We start from the raw sequence: 19,787 nt of genomic DNA on the forward strand, positions 1-19,787 counted from the left end.
GAAAAGCTGCCTAAATGCAATTTGAATGTCTTCCCTGAAAGTGCAACTGTTTCTTTTCTAAAGTCAATTCTGTGTTTTTGGAATATAACATTTCAAGCCTTTTTTAGTGTTCAAAGGACAACTGGCAGGAGTCTGAGGAATAAATCAAATTAGTGCAAGGAACCTGTGACGGTGAGAGATGAGGGGGCTGTAAAAATTGTGTGGGGAGAGGTCCAGGTTTGTTTTCTTTTTCTTGCCAGTGACTTCTCTCCAGCCCTGCTCCTGCCTGTCCCTGGGCCAGGGTGCTCTTTTCCTCTACCACTTACATAATTAAAACAATGACTCAGCTAGAAGTGAAAGTTTTATTTAATAAATATAATTTTCATAAACCATTTTCAAAACAACTACTGACCAAGCTGTACAAGGAGCAAGCACACGGCCTCGCTGTCAGAGGAGCAAAAATAACATGAGGCAGCCACAGTGTCAGAGGTCCAAAATTCTTTGTATTATTGCTCATTTCCAGTGGGCAACGCCCCTAACCTGCCTAAAATTAAGGATCAACATCTTTTAAAAGGTACTTCTTGCAGAGGTGAGACCATTCCAGTTCTTTTCTTCAAAGAAGCAAGCTCAATCCCACTTCAGTGAAAAAAACAGGAGTCTAGATGATGATTAGTTATTTTTGTATGCATAAAACCTGAAATCTGTCACGGGGACTGCAACTAGGAATTGTAAAAATATATTCTTTGAGATACAAATACGATGCTCCTGCAGCAAGGTGCGCCTCATTTTTAACCATTTTCAGCTGCATGCTCCATAGATCATGTCAAAATGTAAAAAGGGTGAGAACCTGCTGCTGTTTGAAGAAATTCTCTTGAAAGCTGCTGAGGAGAGATGAACAAACCCCCAGGCCACGGAGGTGCCGCCGGGGTCTCAGCCAAGCGTGGCTCGGTGCCTCCCAGAGCAGCGTGTTCCCGTCCCCGCGTGTCCCGCAGAGCTCTTCACCTCCGCGGGGACACGGGCGGGCTCAGCCGGAGCTGGGCGGTGACAACAACGTCCCCTAAGGAGCACCAGGGCAGCACACACGGCTCCGAGCGAGTCCTGACGCCTTTGGAGCAGCACTGAGCTGAAGGAAGAGAGAAATCCATAGAAAGCAGAAGCCTGGCACATCTGGCACATCTGGCAAACCCCCGCTGCAAATGCGCGACAAGAGCTGAGAGAGCCACGAGCATCCCCAGCACCCCGGCCCCGCTCCTGCTGCAAACGGAGACATTCCCAGAGAAGAAACCAAGTAACAGAAGCAAGAAACGTGCCAAACAACCAACAGTAAAAACATTTGCAGAAAAGATTTCCAGCCGAGAGGTGCAAAGGAGAGAGTCTGGCTGGGAAATAATTTAGGAACACGATAAAGGCTAAAAGGAGTCCCTGGTGAAAGGTTTGCCCAGCTCTAGGAACGGCTCCTTTAAGCAGTGACATGTGTGTAACAATCTGTGTAAAACAGCAGTGGCAAGGGCAGTGACAATGGTGAGTTATTACGGATTCTACACAAAAAGAGAACCTTGAAATAAGTGGTTCAAAAGCACATTTTGCTTGAGTACTTTGGAACACTGAATTTCACCAAAATCACAAATACTTAGAAGTACAGCAGTAGCAGATAGAACTATGAAAAATAATTTAGGCTGCAGCTTTCAGACACTTCTAGCACTAGAAAATGGTATTTTATTCCAATACAGGAGTTACACTATCATAAAAAACACGTTTGAAAGTATTACCAAATATTTTCAATAAGAAATTATAGGTGCTCAATATGCATTCTAAGTTGCATAAGCTTTTCTCAAATCATTCTGAAAATGAAAAACCAAAGTTTTGAACCTTCCTTTGAAGCTTCTGTTCCCCCTTCCCTGCAGTAATCTTAAAAAAATACAGAGTATTTTTAAGTAGACTATTTTAATTTTAATTTTGAACCAATTCAGAACATCTCAGTTTTTTGTTTTTTTTCCACTGCATTCTCTTAAAAGCATGAGTTTGGCAACTAAAATTGTATTCCTAAGTAACAAAAGCAAACCCTGTTGTTCCCAGAGGCAGAACTGACCTGCAGAGAACACGATCCCATTTGGGAGTGGCTGTGGAGAAGGTGCTTCCTCAGGGACACTGCATAGTAAAGTGAGTGTACACCACTCTTGCTTTGAACTACAAACATCTACTACAGGCTTTTATGGATTTCAAGGCTAAAAGGTAAGAGAACATTTCCTCCCCATGGCAAAGCCTCTCCCACCCATTCACCATCACTCTGGGAGGTGAATGCCAGCATTACACTGAATTAACTGAATTTTTCAGTTTCCCTCACGAAGGACTCTGCTCCGTGCCCAGGGCACAGTGAACTGGCTCCTACGCTTCACCTATCAAAGAAATACACAAAGTCTTTTTTCCTTGAATAGGAGCATTTTTAAATAACTGGTGACATCAACACAAAACCCCCGTGACTTCCACACAAAGTATCTGTCACACCAAAAAAACCCTGCCCTTAAGCAAACCACATCTATGCTCTTACTCAATGAGACATTACTGACTTAGATGTACTGCAAAGAGAAAAATATACCTTGGCCGAGGGATGGATTCTTAAGTCCTTCCTGAATTGTTTAAATGCAAGTTTCTTCGGTAACCTTACAAACACTGGGAAAAGGGGAAGCAGGGGGAAGGGGAGGAGAGGAGATGGAAGGTTTTAAAGAAACACATAATGAGCGCAAATTAATTCTTCAAATACACGACTGTGCTGCTTTTGTGCAAATCTACTCAACACGTCGGTGTGGTAAAAGCCAAAATACATCACCTACAGAGCTGGGCCAGTGGAAATGCTTGGAGTGGGGTTTCTGGCCAAGCCTCTGCTCCCCCTCACACAGTGAACCCGTCTGGGTGTCAGGGCAGGACACACGAACCACACAGATGGATGAGGGCACACGGTCACACACACGGACAGGACAAGGCTGTGCCTGACACGGAAACAAGCACTGCTGACAAGTGAAAACACTGTGGTTGAGGTGTAAAATACAGCTAAACAGCAGAGATCTGATTAGAGTAGTAAAATAATTCTCTATTTCCTAGGTATCCATGGCAGCATGAAGACTTCTACGAGCAGAAACTACTAGGAAGAAAATTACTATTTTAAACCCAAGTTTAATATAGATATGAAATATAAAGGAAGTCATAGGAGTTATAAGTGTATTTTGCTACTGTGGAGGGATCTGGGTGGATGACAATCATGTTATTGCCTCTCCAGCTGGATCCAGGTTTCCAGCCCTGTGCAGTGGGACTAGTCACATGTTCATACCTGCTGCATGAGAAGACAAGGCTCAATTTTAGTGTTTCTTCATCCCCTGGGCACTCGCTGGGGGGAATCTAGAGCACACTGACATTTTCAACCTCAAGCTTCGCTGCACTCGGGCATCTGAAGACATGATACAGAAATGTGCCACGAAAGCTGAATTAAGCACTTCTTTAAAAGGAAAAGTTTGCTGTATTTCGTTTCTTCTTCTTGTCTCGTAATTTTAGAAGATTTTTAATTTCTGAGCTGATCTTCACCTAAAACAATGGGAGAGATCCCTTGTGTCCTGCAGGTTCAAGTCACTACAAATTTAACAACGAAGTTGCAATGACAACTTCTTTCCTACACAGATGTTGCCTTGAGCAGAGAGATCTTGAAAACTCCACAGTACCTGCAGCATTCAGGTCTGAGTGCAGCTGCCAGGCACTAATGCAAAAACAAAGCTCCAAGAGGACAGCTGAAATAATCCATGTGCAAGAAAATGAACAGCAGCTGTTTATAGGTAAGGAAAATCTGAAGAATCTGATCCCAGGAAAGCGGGACCTGTTCTTTGCCCATTGAACTTGGGAGAATTTGGGATGTCAAGAGGGTTACGCTCCCCTGGCAGCAGCCCAGTTACAGTCTGCCAGGTTTGCAGCAGCACAGATTTACAGTTTTTGCCCAGAGTTAATTTTAAGATGGATCTTTTCTGTCCAACAGGACGAATATTGCAGTTATTGATGGGCTGTCGCTGTCAGAGGTGACAAAAAGGGTGTCCCAGGGCAGCAGCACTTTTCCCAGTCCCCAGCCATGAACAGCACTGTTCTAAGGCAGCCTTGCAGCATCTCCATCTCCCACATCCCAGGACAAGCAGTGGGTTCAGCCACCCTGGCTGAGGGAACAGTGAAATGGGGCTGCTCCCCAGCCCCCAGACACGTCTGTGCTGGGACAGGGAGGCAGCTGCAGGATGCACCACCCGGAGCTCCAACTGTGCAATTTGTTTTTATTGGCATACTCAGGTATCAAAACATTGCCATCGAGGTCTCGGATCCTTCCGATAGACGAAGATAGTTAAGCATTCATTATATCTTCAAAGTACAACACGACCTAATATAAATACATGAAAAAGAACAAAACATGCAAAAATTCCCCAACTTTAAAAGGATTAATAATTCAAAAAATTTATGCTAGTGAGACTTCTGCTCGATCCATCAATTCTTAACAAATTTTTCCATGCCAGGATCCAGAACTGTTAACAAAACACACGGGGCATATTAAAAGATGACTGCTTTCTGAATTATACTTCAGGACAACAGCGAACTGTTATATCCCTTATTATTCCAAATTACTGATTTGTCACAGTCAAGTGTTTTTCAAAGCAATGGCTAATGTATTGCCACTCATACACCAGCATAAATATTTGAATTGCATTTAACTCTCAAAAATTACTAAACTGATTGCTTATAGAATACAGTAACTGTCCACAGAAGTAACAAAGTTGATTTGATTTGCAAACTGCTAAGTCAGCATCTGCAAGACAGCTCAAAATGAATGTGTGTTTAAAGGGAAGGGTCATCATGAAAACCACAACTTTTAAAAGTTTCATTGTGGAGATTCAAATTGGATCACTCAAATTTGGGAGGAGAAAGATTTCTGTCATTGCCCTACAGGGACGTCTCAAGTATTAAATGTAGGATTCCAATCTGCTCATACAGCAACAAAAAGGATAAAACGGTCAGAGGTAAAAGCATTCCTTAAAAAAACCCAACTTATTTAGCAATTTGTAGATATAATTTAAAAAATCCTGGAAGTGACTGCTGTGCAGATCATGCCAGGCCAGACAAGCCCTGCCTGGACTCAGGAGTCCTCTGGGCTTTCCTGGGGCAGCGCCGCACACTGAGCTCGCCTCAGCACCTGCTACAGGTGTGTGAGCTCCACAGGGCTTCCACAAGGCATTCAAAAATGTCCCTGTCAGCAAGTGGCTGAGTCCATTGTGGAGAGAGTCAGGATGCTCCTGTCGTTGGCATAGAAGGGATCCGATGAACTCCATGATCTAAAGTAACAATAAAAGAAAAGTTTGGCTGACTGGGAACTTGTACTCTAGAAGTGAGGAGAAAGTCTATGAGAGCAAAAGGTAAAAGTATTACGAGAGCAGGCAAAGGACTAATCTGCTAATTTCGTGTCGGTACCTGCAGTTCATTCAGATTTTTGGAAACAGAGGCCAATTCATGCCTGCTGTGTAATTAGCACACAGCTACAGCTATTTCCATCACTATGAATTAAGCACAGGTTTCTATGCCTATTTTGCAGCTGAAGTTTTAGTGCTGTGCCTGGGGAGGCTGTGAGTGCTGCCTGCGTACAGAGGCACCGTGAGGCCGTTCCAGCAGAGCCCTGGGGAGCACACAGCCAGCCCTGGAAACCCGGCACAGCCGTGTCCCAGCAGGAAAACCTGGGGGAGGCAAAACTTATCTCCAGCCAGGAATTTGTTTCATCCCTTCTGTTACACTTCAAAACTTGAGGGAACCACCCCAGAGGCCACAGCTGCTGACTCAGGGTCTCGCAATTTCTTTCACTTGAGGACAAATTACTGCTTGGGGAGGAGTACTGTTCTTGGCTGGACAGCATTATAGGACTCTATGGGAAAAGCTGAAGAAGTTTGGAAGGCAGGAAATCAAAACACAATGAGCTTATCCTCCAACTTAGGCTCTGTCAGAAATCTGCTGTTTCTTTAGAACTGTTCCATGCAGTGCCTTGACACAAGAACCACTAATGGCAGACCCAACAATTCAGCAATGATTTCTACTGTACAAGCAATGTATATGATCTAGCATTCTTAATATTTTAGTGACTGACAAGTCGACAGACAATTTAATGGAACAGACAGACAAAAATGCATTTTAACATACCACACCACACATTTTATATTCTAACTGGTGAAGGAAGCTATAGAAAATACTTCTCAAATACATTTTACAAGCAGTAAATTAAGCACAAGAGACTATATTCCTGTGGCCCACTACTCCAAGCATTTGTACGACTTTGATTCATTAAAATTTTTATCAAAATTTGATACAATGTTTGATTTCATGTTACCATATTTGACAGAATATCATATTTGACAGAATATCAGGAGCAGAGAATACAACCTAAGCCGGCTACAGCAATATTATTGAAAATAGTGCTCTTCATTCTACAGCACTTGCACAAACAACATATTCATCAGCATTACTTCAATCAACAAAAATAGTTTGCAGCTACCTCCTGGTTGAATACTTAGCTGTTTTACAGAATACAAGTACTCAAAAGACCATTCTGTTGGACTGCACAATCTTCTGAAAATTTAAATAAAAAACAAAGCAGCTCAAGCTCAGGAACAAAGCCTAAACAACTTTAAAATCACCCAACAGTTTTCTTAATTGTACCTTCAGCATTTCACAATTTGTAACTGCTTCATGTGATTTAAACAATTAGTACTTTAAAAAATGAATAAAGACTTTCTCATATTAGCAAAAAAGTGTAAGGGAAAAAATGGTCGCTTGATTTTTAGCCCGGATTTTAAGTGTCAATACTGAGTAGAAGCAGCCAAAATCACTGGAGAAAATAAATGACTGACTTAAAAAAAAAATCTTTTTTCTGTTTGTACTGTACATAAATTTAAGTGAAACTAGAAGATTGCTCAGAGCAATTTCAACCAGAGGCAGAAGCAAAACCCACAGCCCTTAGTGTAGCACCAAGATAGTTTTGCATATTGATTGAACTTAACCCTAATGTCTGTGTTCTAAGTACTCTAAAATTATTTGGCTAGATGGAACTTCATCTGAAAACTACATGAGGTAAGCAGAAAACAAACCTGAGAAAAAGCAGTCCTGAAAAAAGTGTTTAATATTCTGTCAAATATGAGTTAGCTTCAATAAGTATTTTTAAGTTCTTAAGGAAAGAAAATCTGAGTGGAACAAGAAGAAAACTGTAAAACTGCAAATCCATTGCAGAAAACAAAACACAGAATACCTACCTTATAAGACTACAGATTACTAAGGCAATTGTTAACTAACAATCTGCCCTAATTAGATAACTATAAGTGAAAAGAAGTAGCATGAGAAATTCCTCATTTGGAAAGCACAGTTTTACAGAGAAGTGAAAAAAAAAACCCCAGAAAAGTTAGAGCAACTGCTACCAAAATATTGATTTTTAGACCAATTAAATGTTCACCTTGTAGATTAAAAATTCTATTAAACTGTTTATTTTACACATCATGCCCGCTTTCTACACAGCAAGTTTGAATTAAAAATGTACTTAATTGTAACAGTTCATTTTTCATATGGAATGAAACTTCTTGCATACTCATACCCTAGGTTTGTAGAAACATTGAATAAATTTCATAAGCAAGCCAGAAGAGAGAGACTGACTGAAAGCACAGACACCATGTTCAACACAAGAGTTCCAACAGAGATGAGCTACAGACCAGGCAATACCTAAAGGCAGAATCAGAGCTGACAAAGCTGTCAGGGATAATTACCCACACAAGATTTGATTCCCAATGAATGATATCACAACCTTTAACTGAAAGAGACAAAGTTCTTCAAATACAAAATGAGTTTCCTTGAAAATGTGTGAAGTTCAGTGTTTTCAGGTTTGCCTTTTGACCAATGAAGGACCATGATATCATTCAGGGACAGAGATTACGATGTACAAAAGACTATTTTTATTTCTACCCCCAAATATTTCCATATTTGTTTGCTATCCCTCTTTGTTTGGAAATGGGGAGATGGCACATGAGAGGATTCAGTGAGAGCTCCTCTCCCAGTTGGGCTGACTGCAAGAGCAATGTTGCTGCTCAGACATATTCAATTACTCAACGTGCTTTTACTCCACTGACGTTTGTTTTAGACGTGGTTTGTGAAGGAAAGATTTATTTAGCACATACTTTGGAATGGCACACATGATTTTGACAATATACCTTCTGGAACCCAAAAAACATTGAAAATTCTTAGAACCTGAAGACTCTGTTCTGTCAATCACTCATTTTAGAAATAGATTATAAAAGTTATACTACAAAAATATTTCATCTTCATATCAATCAATGGCTGAAAGATTTAAAGGCTCTCCTCCTAACAATGAAGTTAGATTTAAGGGGGGGAATGTGAGCCTTTTGTATACCTTCAGGAGTAATGCAAGCTCCAAGGTAAATATTTGGAGGTTGTACATCAAGAACCAAAGGGAAAAGTCTTTCGACTTTACAAACAACTCCTGATTCATGAAGGCAAAAAAAGTAATCATAAAAAGGAGAACAAAAACAGCAGAAAGGCTTGATTTTCTAAAGAGAAGAATGTACAAATCAAGAGAAATTACGATAGATACAACACAAGAGCTTGTAAAGCCAAACTAAACACCGTAACAGAAATCTTTCCAAAACCGTTTCTCCCTTCCCCATCCCAAAAGAAACCACTCAAAAAGAAAAACAAGCTAATCTTTTAGGATGAAAAAAAGTACAATAAAGGGTTGCATTTTCTACTTAGAAAAGCAAAACCTGCAGCTGGTTTCTAGACATCTATTGCTGCAGGCTCATCGGGTTCCAGTTTATAGGAGAATCGTCTGCAGCAAAGGCTATTGAGAGAAATGCCACACCTGTTGACCCGGGTCGGGCTACACCTCCCCATTAGTCGTTCCAGCATTCTTCTAACAGATGTGCATGCTGTTTCCCCATCTGAGAAGCAGCACATGGAGTCCAAGCAGTTGATACCTGAACCTGCCTCAGTAAGCTGGAAAGAAAAAATAAAAAGAAAAAAAAAAAAGAAAGAAGAAAAATCAGTACTCACAAATTCTAGCAATGAAGATGTCACCAAAAAGCACTTAGGAAAAGCAGGTTTTCTTAAGCTAGAGTGTTGAATATTTTTCAATTTTATAGCAGAACTACAATAACAATATTACCACTTCCTAAGGTCTACGTACACTAAAATTTGTTCTTCCCAAGGTTTGAGTGCAGCCTTGTTGAGCACATGGAAATGGCCTGGCACGGCATCTACCTAACACTGGGAATGAACTGGTCAGGAATCCCCTCCAACAAACCCCACAGCAGAGCACATGCACTTCCAGCTGGGATGCCTTGATTCACCTCTGCAGCCCTACAACAATTTATACCAGCTCAGCCCTCTTTTCAGGGAAATTTATCAAGACAAAGCTTCAGGCTGCAGAATACAGCACAGCAACCCAATCCCAAGTAATTCTTCCTCAAGTGCACAATGCAACTTCCTAGAATAATTGGTATTTTATCACTACCATAGATACCCTTGGCTAGGTACAGAACAAAAGCACATTCCTGATTGTGTGAACATGGTTTATCCAAAAGCAAACAAGGCTAATGTCAGAAAGGTTTAGTCATGTTCATGGCAGCATGAAGAATAATTCAACATCAGCATAATAAACTCTTTCAACAGCTCATGTTTTGTAGGTGAGAAAAAAAAAGGAATAAAAGAAACAAAATGAAAAGAAAGCAGTAACAGATGTATGGGTGTAAGTGCCACCTACCAGTGTTCTCCTTTACAGCACTGCTGCACCAACTGCAGCACACCTGTTATCTCCTATTCTGCAGAGAGAATATCCTAAACTGACTTCAGTAACCATTCCGCAGAGAAATAAAAATGTGAATTGTGGGGATGCTTTTTAATTTAATTTTAAACTCTTCATCAGAACATACTGTCAAACAAATACCGAACATAGAGGCTGAACTTAAGCATCCATTACCCTCTCCTCAGTGAAAGAAGAATTACCAGTGAAAGAAGAATTCAGGGAGGAGGCATCTTAGTCCATGACAAGACACAGCTCACTTAAGACCTCCCCACAACTTTTCACTGTGACACCAAAGGTCACTGTTGTCTGAAGATTCTGTTTTTGAGCCCCAATTTCTTCCACGCCACCCACAGTTGCCAAACACTGCAAGGAAAGCAAAGAATCTCAAGAGCTCCCTATGGGAATGCTTTACTATGAGTGGATACACTCTCTTTCCTAATTCCCCAAACAAGCAGCTGGACACATTTACAGCTTCACAACAGAACAGCAGCCTACACAACAAAGAAGAGGCAGCTAACAGAAACAAGAGGCTTTTGGAAATACAAGAGAAAAATCTCAACTGGTAGGACAAGAGGAACACACACAGAACTGGTGTTTGTTTCCATGCACCTTTTCCTGCGCCTGCTCCTTCCTCACGCTGTGCCACATTCCCCACAGCCTCTTCAGACCTTCCCATCACACCACTCATTGTGATGTTCACAGAACTGTCCCTCAACAGCTGTTGGAATGTACAGGACTCTCTACACACTGAGCCCCCTGACCCTGTGGATGCTGCACCTCAGAGGCCGTGGCTGAGCACAGGCAAACATGTTTAAACTCACACACTCATCTCGGGGGTCTTTGGGACACAAAAGGAACATTTACGGTGACAATGAACTGCTGTACCTGAGAGGCAGGAGCAGAAGATTTGCAAGTGACAGGTCTGAAAGGGGTTCTGGTTAAAAGACAAACAAAACAAAACACACCTCAACAGAGCCTGAGTCCCTGAACACTCTCATGTGATGACGACCACGACTGGTCCCAACTGCAGTGCCACAGAAGATACAGAATCAGGAACTGTGCACTTTGCAGCACTGCAGTGCCAGCAAATATGACCTTCAGAGCCACCTCGGATTGTGCTCCCAGAGTTGTGACACAAGAGATGATACAGAGCAGAAGGAATTCCCATTTGGAGATCACCAGGCAAACCCCCTGCTGCAGATGGAGTGACCTTCACAGCTGCTGTCACAGCAATACAAAACTGGAACATTCCTACACTCAAGGATTTCAAACAAATATTTAGTTCATCCATTATCCTCAAGCAGACCTTTAAAGTTACTGCAGAAAGTCACATTACAGTGGCTGTATGCTGGATCAGATAAACCAGAGCATTTTTTCCCTTAGAATCTGTTACCCTGAGAGACAGGAGTCCTGGATATTATCCAAAGACTGTCAGAAAGAGGAACCAAGAGTGACCCAAATGAGCCTCCAAGGAGCAAAGCCGCAACTCTGGATTTTGGAGGTCTAATGTCTCTTTTTCTGGAGAATCTGCTTTATTTTTCACAAGTTTAGATACAAAAAGCTAGGATCATGCTTGAACCACAACTTATGGAAAAGTTAGTATCACTTTTTAAAAAACTGGCAAATGAGACCTTACATAAGCCTGGAAACAACAATTCTGTTCTGTCAAACTCACAGTTAAGTGTAAAGAAATTCTGTGAGAACACTAAGGACAAAACCCCCCAATTAAATTTTATATGTAGATATATTGTTTATCCTTGCCTGGTGAACATGAATTTTTGTATTTACATCCACTACCTGAAAGGAAGACAGATATGCTAGAGAGTTCCTTTTCTCACTTTCTCTCTGTGGAGGACAATTATGGTCATAGCTTTATACCAAAGTAAAATCTGGCACGGCAAGGCAGGAAGGCATAATGTTCCCTGGAGACCTGAAACAAACCCTCAGGAAACACAAGGCAGGGGAGACAATGCTTTAAAAAAGTTACCGAGTATAGAGAAATAGCAGACATTATTAATATGTGGGCAGCAAATAAAGTGTGTTCTTAAGGTAAGATGTGGAATCTCAAGAAACATAATACTTCATATGAGAATGGCCCGTTGGATGTAATAAAACAAAAAGCAACTGAGGTGCAGAATTAAAGAATGATTCAGCTTGATAAAGGAAAAAGAAAATCAAACCAACATTTTATGATGCAATTTTTCTTGTAGATACCAATAATATGGGTATTTTTGAGCTGGCTCAATGACTGTCTCTGTATGATATACTTAAATAAATACACACACATTAGGGTACAGTGGGAGTACTACCTAGTGGAGGTAAGAACTGTCGGGCAGGCAAGATGGGTCTAGCAGCTGCCTATTGTCCTCCCCTCTGTGCCTGCTTTCAGCAAAGTCACCTGCTGAGCTGACTGAACCCTTATCTTCTTCCATCTGGAAGGACAGAAAAGCAACAGATCTTATAAAGCACCATGCTTGCATTGCTTTAAAACAGTTACTATTGTTACAAGAACTTTCACAGGTCTGGTCTTGAGAGAACAAGGCATATTTACAAGGTCAAGAGGCAATTTTTACTTTTGGTAGATCATATGCAGTTTCTCAGTGCCCAAGTGTTAAAAGTGTTTGGCCTTTTTGTGCTCTACAGACTACAACAAGGAAACCAAACAAATTTGGAATCTATCTAAAATTCCTTGGTTTTGGAGTTTTATTTGTTTTCCCCCTTCTAACAGAAAAGACTATTTCAGTTTGTTTGTCTTATTGCATGTTATTCCATATGCCACAAGACAGACATTTCAACTCAAAATTTAATCACACTGAAAAGTTGGGACTTTGAGGAATGGGGAATGTGTTTAAACCTGTACACCAGGTTAAGAGCACTTCAGGGTATTTTCCTGAGCCCAGGTCCCAGCTGCCAACATTCTGGTGCCACATGGATGTTTTAGAAAACTCATAGGAGATGGTTATTACTATACCACAATTAAGTTAAAACTTGCTCCCTACTGTAAATTTCACTATCTCTAACCCTTAATATACCATATACCAAAATCCCAAACAATTAGATTTAAAATTTTTAAAGAAAATATATAGGAATGTTGACATCTAACAACTTCACTGCCATGAGTTTTTGTCACTTCTTTTTCTATTCTTTGTATGGAATGAACCTACAAGTGCCAGATTATTTCATTATTTTCCAGTCATTAGACAAAAGTTTCTTTAGGTAAGTAGTATGTGCACTTTTGTGACTGAAGTCAAATCCAAAATGGTGCATTCTTCCCTCATTTCCTCATCTTCCTGCGACAGATTCTGTGGATTAGCCAACAGATCAACACGAAGCCATGCTAACACAATGAACAGGTCTGTAAAGGAAGAGATTACCCTTGATCAAAGTGCAGCACATCAGGGTGTCCTAGCACACCTCACCAGTGGGAATTCGTGCTTCCACTTGGGACAGTTTTGTCAGAAATTACACATTCCTTACAGAAAACATAGGCTGTAAAAGGAACAGAGACCTCTCTGCTCTCAACTCGGCACAGCTGGGCTGGGTCAGACCTGAAAGCTGTGGAGGGGAAATCCTATGGAACAGGAACAGTTAAAAATACACACAAGGAATGAGGGCCACAAAGCCGGGGCCTGGAGCCTGAAGTTCTGGAGACAGCTTAAGAGCAGATCTGGACTGTGAAGAAGTGAAAACCAAGCAAGAACAGACTCAGGGGGCTGGAGATGGGGAAAGAACAGGGTTTGGCTGTGACAAGGTAAATGCTCCAGAGCCCTGGATATAACACTGTGCACTGACAGCCTTCTCTGTAAATAAAACCCCTGCTGTTGCCTTACATTTCCACTGTTCTGGGTGTAGTTCATAGCACACTGTACAAAGGTAGAAACACTGTAAACATAGTTAATCCCATCAGTAAGTAGAATTAAAACATCTGTGCAAGCAGCACTTCTTGAATGTGGCTTAAGATTTCTGACAGTTCTTACAAAGCACAGGACATGTAGACATACATGCACACAGAACACTTTCTTCACAGATAAAAACATGGAATGAGATACAGTGGGACCCAGTTAGTACCCCGAGATATATATTTCACACATTCCAAGAACAGGAGAGGCAGCTGTGGAGGAAAGCAGTGCTCAGCCAGACTCCAGCTAAGTGTAACACCTGCACCTGCCTGTGCTGCCTCATCTCCTCTTCATCCCATGTTCCAAAAGCCACAGTAAAGTTCACAGGCAAGACTTTAAAAAAGGCACACACAAGACTGCAATTCTGACTTACAGGGATCACCTGGACACTTAGAAGATCCCCTCAAAGATCTTAACTGTACATCACCAATGTACTCAATATAAATTTGAACACTTTTTGCACAGTGTGAAGCCTACAGAAATAAAGAATTATTTTAACATCATACTGCTCTTTTAATTTGCATTCATAAAAGAAGTCTTCTTTTGATCTCAAGAGAAGAGTAAGCATTTTGGCAGAACAAGGCATAGCTCAGTTTAACCTGGAGTTATGCTCCTTTTGAGACTTTTAATACATTATTTACAAACAACAAAAAATCTGCCAAAGTCTGTTCATCAACCTCCATGCATTCTGCAGTCACAAAGGATGCAATCCCTGGGTGGGCATGTACAAATGGGGTGTGACAGATTAGCTGCTTCACAGCTACATATTCACCAGGCAGCTGTTTTGCTTCAAGCTCCTACAGTTGTCCTTGCCTTCTTTGCCCTACTGCTTTGGGAAAACCACAGAAACCACCTCACGCTCTTCACTCCACACTGGATTTTACTTAGTACAGTGAAGTGAGTAGTTTCCATCCATCAACTGATTTTCCTTTTCACTGTTTCAGGCAAGGGTCCACAGGATAACTTCTGAACTTTGTCCAAAGACAGAATAAAGAACTATAGAAACCTGAGTCCTCGTTTGCTTCTTGTTGCACTTCACAAGCTCAACTGCATATTAGAAAGCAGCCAGTGCTTGTACTTCAGGTACTATCAGATACTCAAGTGTGAAAATTAATTACAAGAGAATTAGATTTGCATAATCATTTGTTACTCATGGACAAAACAGATTTCCCTTTTTTTTTTTTTTAACTTTTCCCTAAGTTTAATATGAAGAAAACTGCCTCACATTAGCAAGGATTCTCCTGGTTTTAGCATTTTAATGGCTACAGTGCTGCATTCCTAGATGGCTTTATTTTCCTGTAACTATCCAGCTGCATAACCATTAAGACATGTTTTGTTTTTGAAATTTTAACAGAATCTTCTGTTCTAAAACCTTTGGTGTAGATATGATGTGTGATGTAATTCACTCAAATAATGCACTGAGAAAAGAGACTTATATACACTTATCCAAATTTCTTAAAAGGTAACTTGACAAACCAAGATATCTGATAAACTAAGAATTTGAAAAGCTAACTTGTACAGTCTTTTGCAGAGGAACCTCCCCAATATATTGCTAAGTTTAACAGCTTTCAAAAGCTATACTGCACTTTGCCTGTTTTAAAGCTATCAAGTGCTGAATTCAAAACAAAACAAAATAAAACCAGCCCACCACTATCCCCCTGGGTGTTTGGAAACCCAAGGTGTTGTGTTTCACACTGGGGTCACTAACACCACAACACAATGGCCATTTCAAGTTTTGCCTTGTAAAGTTGTAGTGTACTCTCAGAGGAAATACAAAACTTTTTTGGTTAAACAAATGGCAATTAAGTCCCTAAAATGTAGGTTAGTTGGTTCTCTGAGGAACCTATGTGCACAATTTTAACAACAAAGTCACCTTGAAAAATATTTAAAAGGAATCAGATCTTTGCATTAATTCTCACTGTAGGATTTAGAAGTAGATACTGGTGGAATTGAACAGACTGAGACACTGCTGATGCATTTGAATGCTTAAGTCTTACAAAAGAGAATCAGCACCTGACAGCATTTCATGTGCTGAACTCAGTGCGTTTGAAGAGTTGCAGAATCATGTTTTACCTAAACAGACACATGTATGCTTTGATCTTGTTTTGAATAATTTTCTGGGACTTTGTAGCCAAATGCCTTTAGGAATATGTATCCATACACATTGAAAACAAACAACACTCACTTTATAGCTTCACAAAACAGACACAAGAAGCCTCAGTTGCACAAGGGTATGGACGCACCCAAGCTTCAAACATTTTTTGCTCTTTTGACACAATTGAAAGCAAATTAAAATGGGCAAATAACTCACAAGAAGTTGCTGCCTGAAGTACATGGATCTTCCTGTCACAGCCTTATAAAGCTGAAACTATCCAGCATGCAAAATGCACTTAACTTTTATCATGAAGAAACTAAAAGCATTACAACCATGCTAGAAAGTACGATTATTTAAAAATGGATGCAAGAACAGCTGATTTTTACTCTGGAAGTTGAGCATCATGCTAGGGATGTTTTTTCCAAAAAAAAAAACAAAACAAAAAAAGCACGTTCAACACATGCTACTTAGGAGAAGCATTTGGCTCAGAAACACAGAGCAAAGCTTAGAAATCACCAAACTGAATGTTTCTGCACTACAGGTATTGCCCTCTCAACCCCACTAATATATATTCATGCCTCTTCCCATCTCTCTCAGCACTGGTTAGTTCACCTTGAGCATGCATAAGAGTTGATGAGGAACTGTCCCTCCTACTCTACCTAATTTTGCTCAGCTGATTCCTTGCCCTGGACAATGGCTGCAGTGCGATGAACTCGTCACTTAAAGCAACTCTGTTGGAGTACATCTACAATTGGACAGAGAAGGGATGGAACATACATGTCAGTAAGTAGCAGTAGTAATTTTCTAAGAGAAAGACACAGGACAACACATTGTTATTTAAGTGGAATACACATCATATACAGAACACAGGCCTGGTACCTTCAAGACAGCTCCTGGGACCATCACAGCCAGTCACTGTTTGGCAGGACCATTCTTAAAGAACCTTTGCTTTCAAATTGAGAGAAAAGGCCTACACACTTTTACATCTGTGCTTTACCAGACACCTTCATTCTGTATTGTTTTCTCCCTTCAGTAGTGCTGTGATTTATCTTTACCCAAAGATTTGTATTTTGATTCACATTTACCTTACTGTCCAATTCCTTCGCTAACAGACCTATATTGAGAAATTGCCCACAAGCTACTTCAGGGCAACTGAACTCAGTGAAACATAAGATGGCTTTTCTTTCGGCCAGCAAAAACCCCTCGAAACACAGCAAAACTAAAATAAAATACAGTAACACACATTCACCTTAAGTGCATCAAGGAACATGAAGTTAACCAAGCTCATCCTCTATAAAAGTCAACCCATGCTTGCCTGTCAAATTTTTAATTTTTAGTTTCCCAAAATGAATGACTGAGATTGAAGTTGCTGTGACAGCGCAGTATTTATATTTAAAAGCCTATCAAATTTCTCTTTCATATTGGTTAAATTTCTCTGCTCTCTTATGAATAACTTAGCTATATCTAACAGATCAGAGGCAAACTCACACTTGATGCTATCACCTTCTACTAACAAAAAGAAATAAAATCAAGGTAAGGCAGATTCCTACAGACTCAGAGAATTCAGCGCACTAAGTCAGGTAAGTCACACACAAAAAATTCTAAAAAATTAAAACAATGGGGGTCAAGAATTTTCAGCTGAGAAATGTGTGTTTTGCTCACTGCTCCTGAGATTAGTTTAGGACTTAAATGATGGCAGACAGAAACAAATGATCTAAACAGCTGCAATTTAAAAACAAGGGACTAGATCATGTAACAATTTATCTTGCAATGATAAAAACACAGTAACTATAAACCAAGCTTTTTCTTTCCCCCAGTATGAAAATACACTAATGTAGTCCTACAATTAAAAATGAATAATTTAACATGTTCAGTTATACAGAGGGTTCACCTGCATGATGAAAAATAATTTAGAAGGACAATATACGAAGTTCCATATTTACTCCTTCAATGACTTCCACAGAATCCATTAGCATCACTCATCACCCTTAGCATTTAGGACAAAGATATTCTCCAAACCCTTTCTATCTGAAAGTCAGTCTCTTCCTGTGCTTGGAAACAGAAAGAAAAATATTTACTAGGAATTTTAAACACAAATTATGAGGTATGATCATAAAAGAAGCATTCTGTAACTTCTTGACAGCAAATGTGCTAAGCTCATCATCTGCTCCTCTTCAGTTACATCCATTTCCTAACTGCAAGAACAGTGAAGGAAATCCAGTGGAGCTGACTGTCCCATTAAAGCAGGAGTAGGAAAAACTCAACAGATTAAACCTCAAGAAAGGAATAAAGGGGTGCCTTCTTTTTGGAAATACATTTGTAGCTACAATTTCACTATCAGGCACATGAAGAGAAACCACTGCATGGCTGCTAAAGAATTTCTGGTCAAATCCCATTTCAAATACCTTGACACTGCAGCATCAGGAATTCAGAATTTTCAGAGAAATGACAGTATTTTGGTAAACAGAGACCCCAGTGTTGACTCTGTCACATGCAAAATAGAAAGCAAATACGGAAAAAGAAAAAAAGATAACTAATAAAGATGCAGAAAGCAAAATTCCCATGGCCAGGAATCAAGCTACAGCCACAGGAAAGGTGCTAGATATTCATCAAGATTCCTTCTTAAAAATAAAAAGTCCTACTGTGTCCTTGACTGCACAGCTGTAATGGAACTAAACTGAACCCAAAAATTCTTTAGAAAGGACTCCTAAAGCAAGAGAATGCAGCAGGAAGTATACGGATAAAAGCAGGAAAATCCACGTGGCTTTTTGGGTTTTAATTCAAGCACTTCAAGAACATGAAAAAACCTCAAGAACCACACAAATACTGTGCCAGGCAGCAACAGGTGACGTACAGAAAGGAAGGAGAGTGTTTGATAAATATTGCCACTAGTTTTCGAAGGGAGAAAAAAATGATGGGTAAGTATCATCACCTACAGATACTCTAATCCAAGAAGTGCAGTAATGTGCAATCCACAGTCTTAGCAGGTCTGAATGAACAGTCTTATGAAAGCCAGAGGTTATTTACCTTGGCTTTTAGCTACTAAATTTCAGGACAGGAAAAAGTAGCCAATATTCCAGTTTTGGAAAGAGACTAGGGGGATATTTTGGCTAGCAGTAGGCCTGTCAGCATGATGTTGATCCTAGGCAAATTAAGAGAACATCTCACACGGATTTTTTTAACACACAAATTAGAAGAGTAATATAATTTAAGTAAATCAATGTGCACTTACATCAAATTAATTACAAGGTTAGATGCTAAAGATATCGGCACTGATGCAGTGCAGTCAGGAGTTCTGTATGATACAGAGCTCAGTGCCACCTGCATTAAGCAATTACGACACCACAAAATCGATCTGGCACACAGGTGGACAGAAAGCTGCTAAGAGGTTTTAGACCATAGCTGTGCATGGGACATCTCTGTCAGCTGGGTTCCTCATTAGCTGGCCCTATGCTAACTGACCTCTCATCAATGACCTGAAAGAAACCAACATCACCACCTGCAGATGTGTAGAAGATGCAGAAGACAACAGTTTATTGATCTATGGCATTCTGTAATTGGATTGTAGCTAGGGACTCATTATTTCCATACTTGGCACTGATGTCTGCCGTGCTGGAATACTGTGTCCACTGGGGAAATCCAAAATTCAAGATGAGGTTGAAGAAGAGTGAAAATTACAGGAGAAACAAGAATGATGAGAAGATTCTAAAACAACCTTTTTGATTGAAGATTTAAGACCAATCTGCCTATCAGTGCTAAAATTAACTTGATCACAAAGCTAACTGTGAATAAAACAAGAACTGTAACAGAAACCTTCTCAGTTTAGCAGAAGAAGTATAAAAAGATAAAATGTTGAAAACTGAAACCAGAGAGACAGTCACTATTAGAAAAATAGGTCGGGATGACTTCTCCACAACTGTCACTAAAAAGAAGAAAACATTCAGAGATG

The 19,787-nt window shown here is 40.2% G+C and overlaps 1 protein-coding gene across 6 annotated transcripts in view; it reads right to left on the bottom strand.

The window, feature by feature from the left end:
• Positions 1-1,010: 1,010 nt before the first annotated feature.
• ATP11B (ATPase phospholipid transporting 11B (putative)) overlaps positions 1,011-19,787 on the bottom strand; it is a 64,884-nt gene continuing 46,107 nt past the window's right edge. The window contains exons 29-31 of one of the 6 annotated variants that reach the window (XM_066193531.1): positions 16,498-16,583; positions 8,903-9,036; positions 1,011-2,649 (exon numbers count right to left, since the gene is read on the bottom strand). In XM_066193531.1, the coding sequence (XP_066049628.1) occupies positions 8,934-9,036; positions 16,498-16,583 (189 nt within the window). In that variant the 3' untranslated portion in view covers positions 1,011-2,649; positions 8,903-8,933. Of the gene's footprint in view, positions 2,650-4,260; positions 5,331-6,168; positions 9,037-16,497; positions 16,584-19,787 lie in introns of those variants that run through there. The other 5 variants (XM_066193533.1, XM_066193530.1, XM_066193532.1 and 2 more) reach the window with 5 other exon arrangements.

The sequence above is a fragment of the Chamaea fasciata genome, unplaced genomic scaffold (genome assembly GCF_029207755.1).
Source record: "Chamaea fasciata isolate MVZ Bird 193981 ecotype frontalis unplaced genomic scaffold, bChaFas1.0.hap1 SCAF_11, whole genome shotgun sequence".
Classification (NCBI taxonomy): Eukaryota; Metazoa; Chordata; class Aves; order Passeriformes; family Sylviidae; genus Chamaea; species Chamaea fasciata.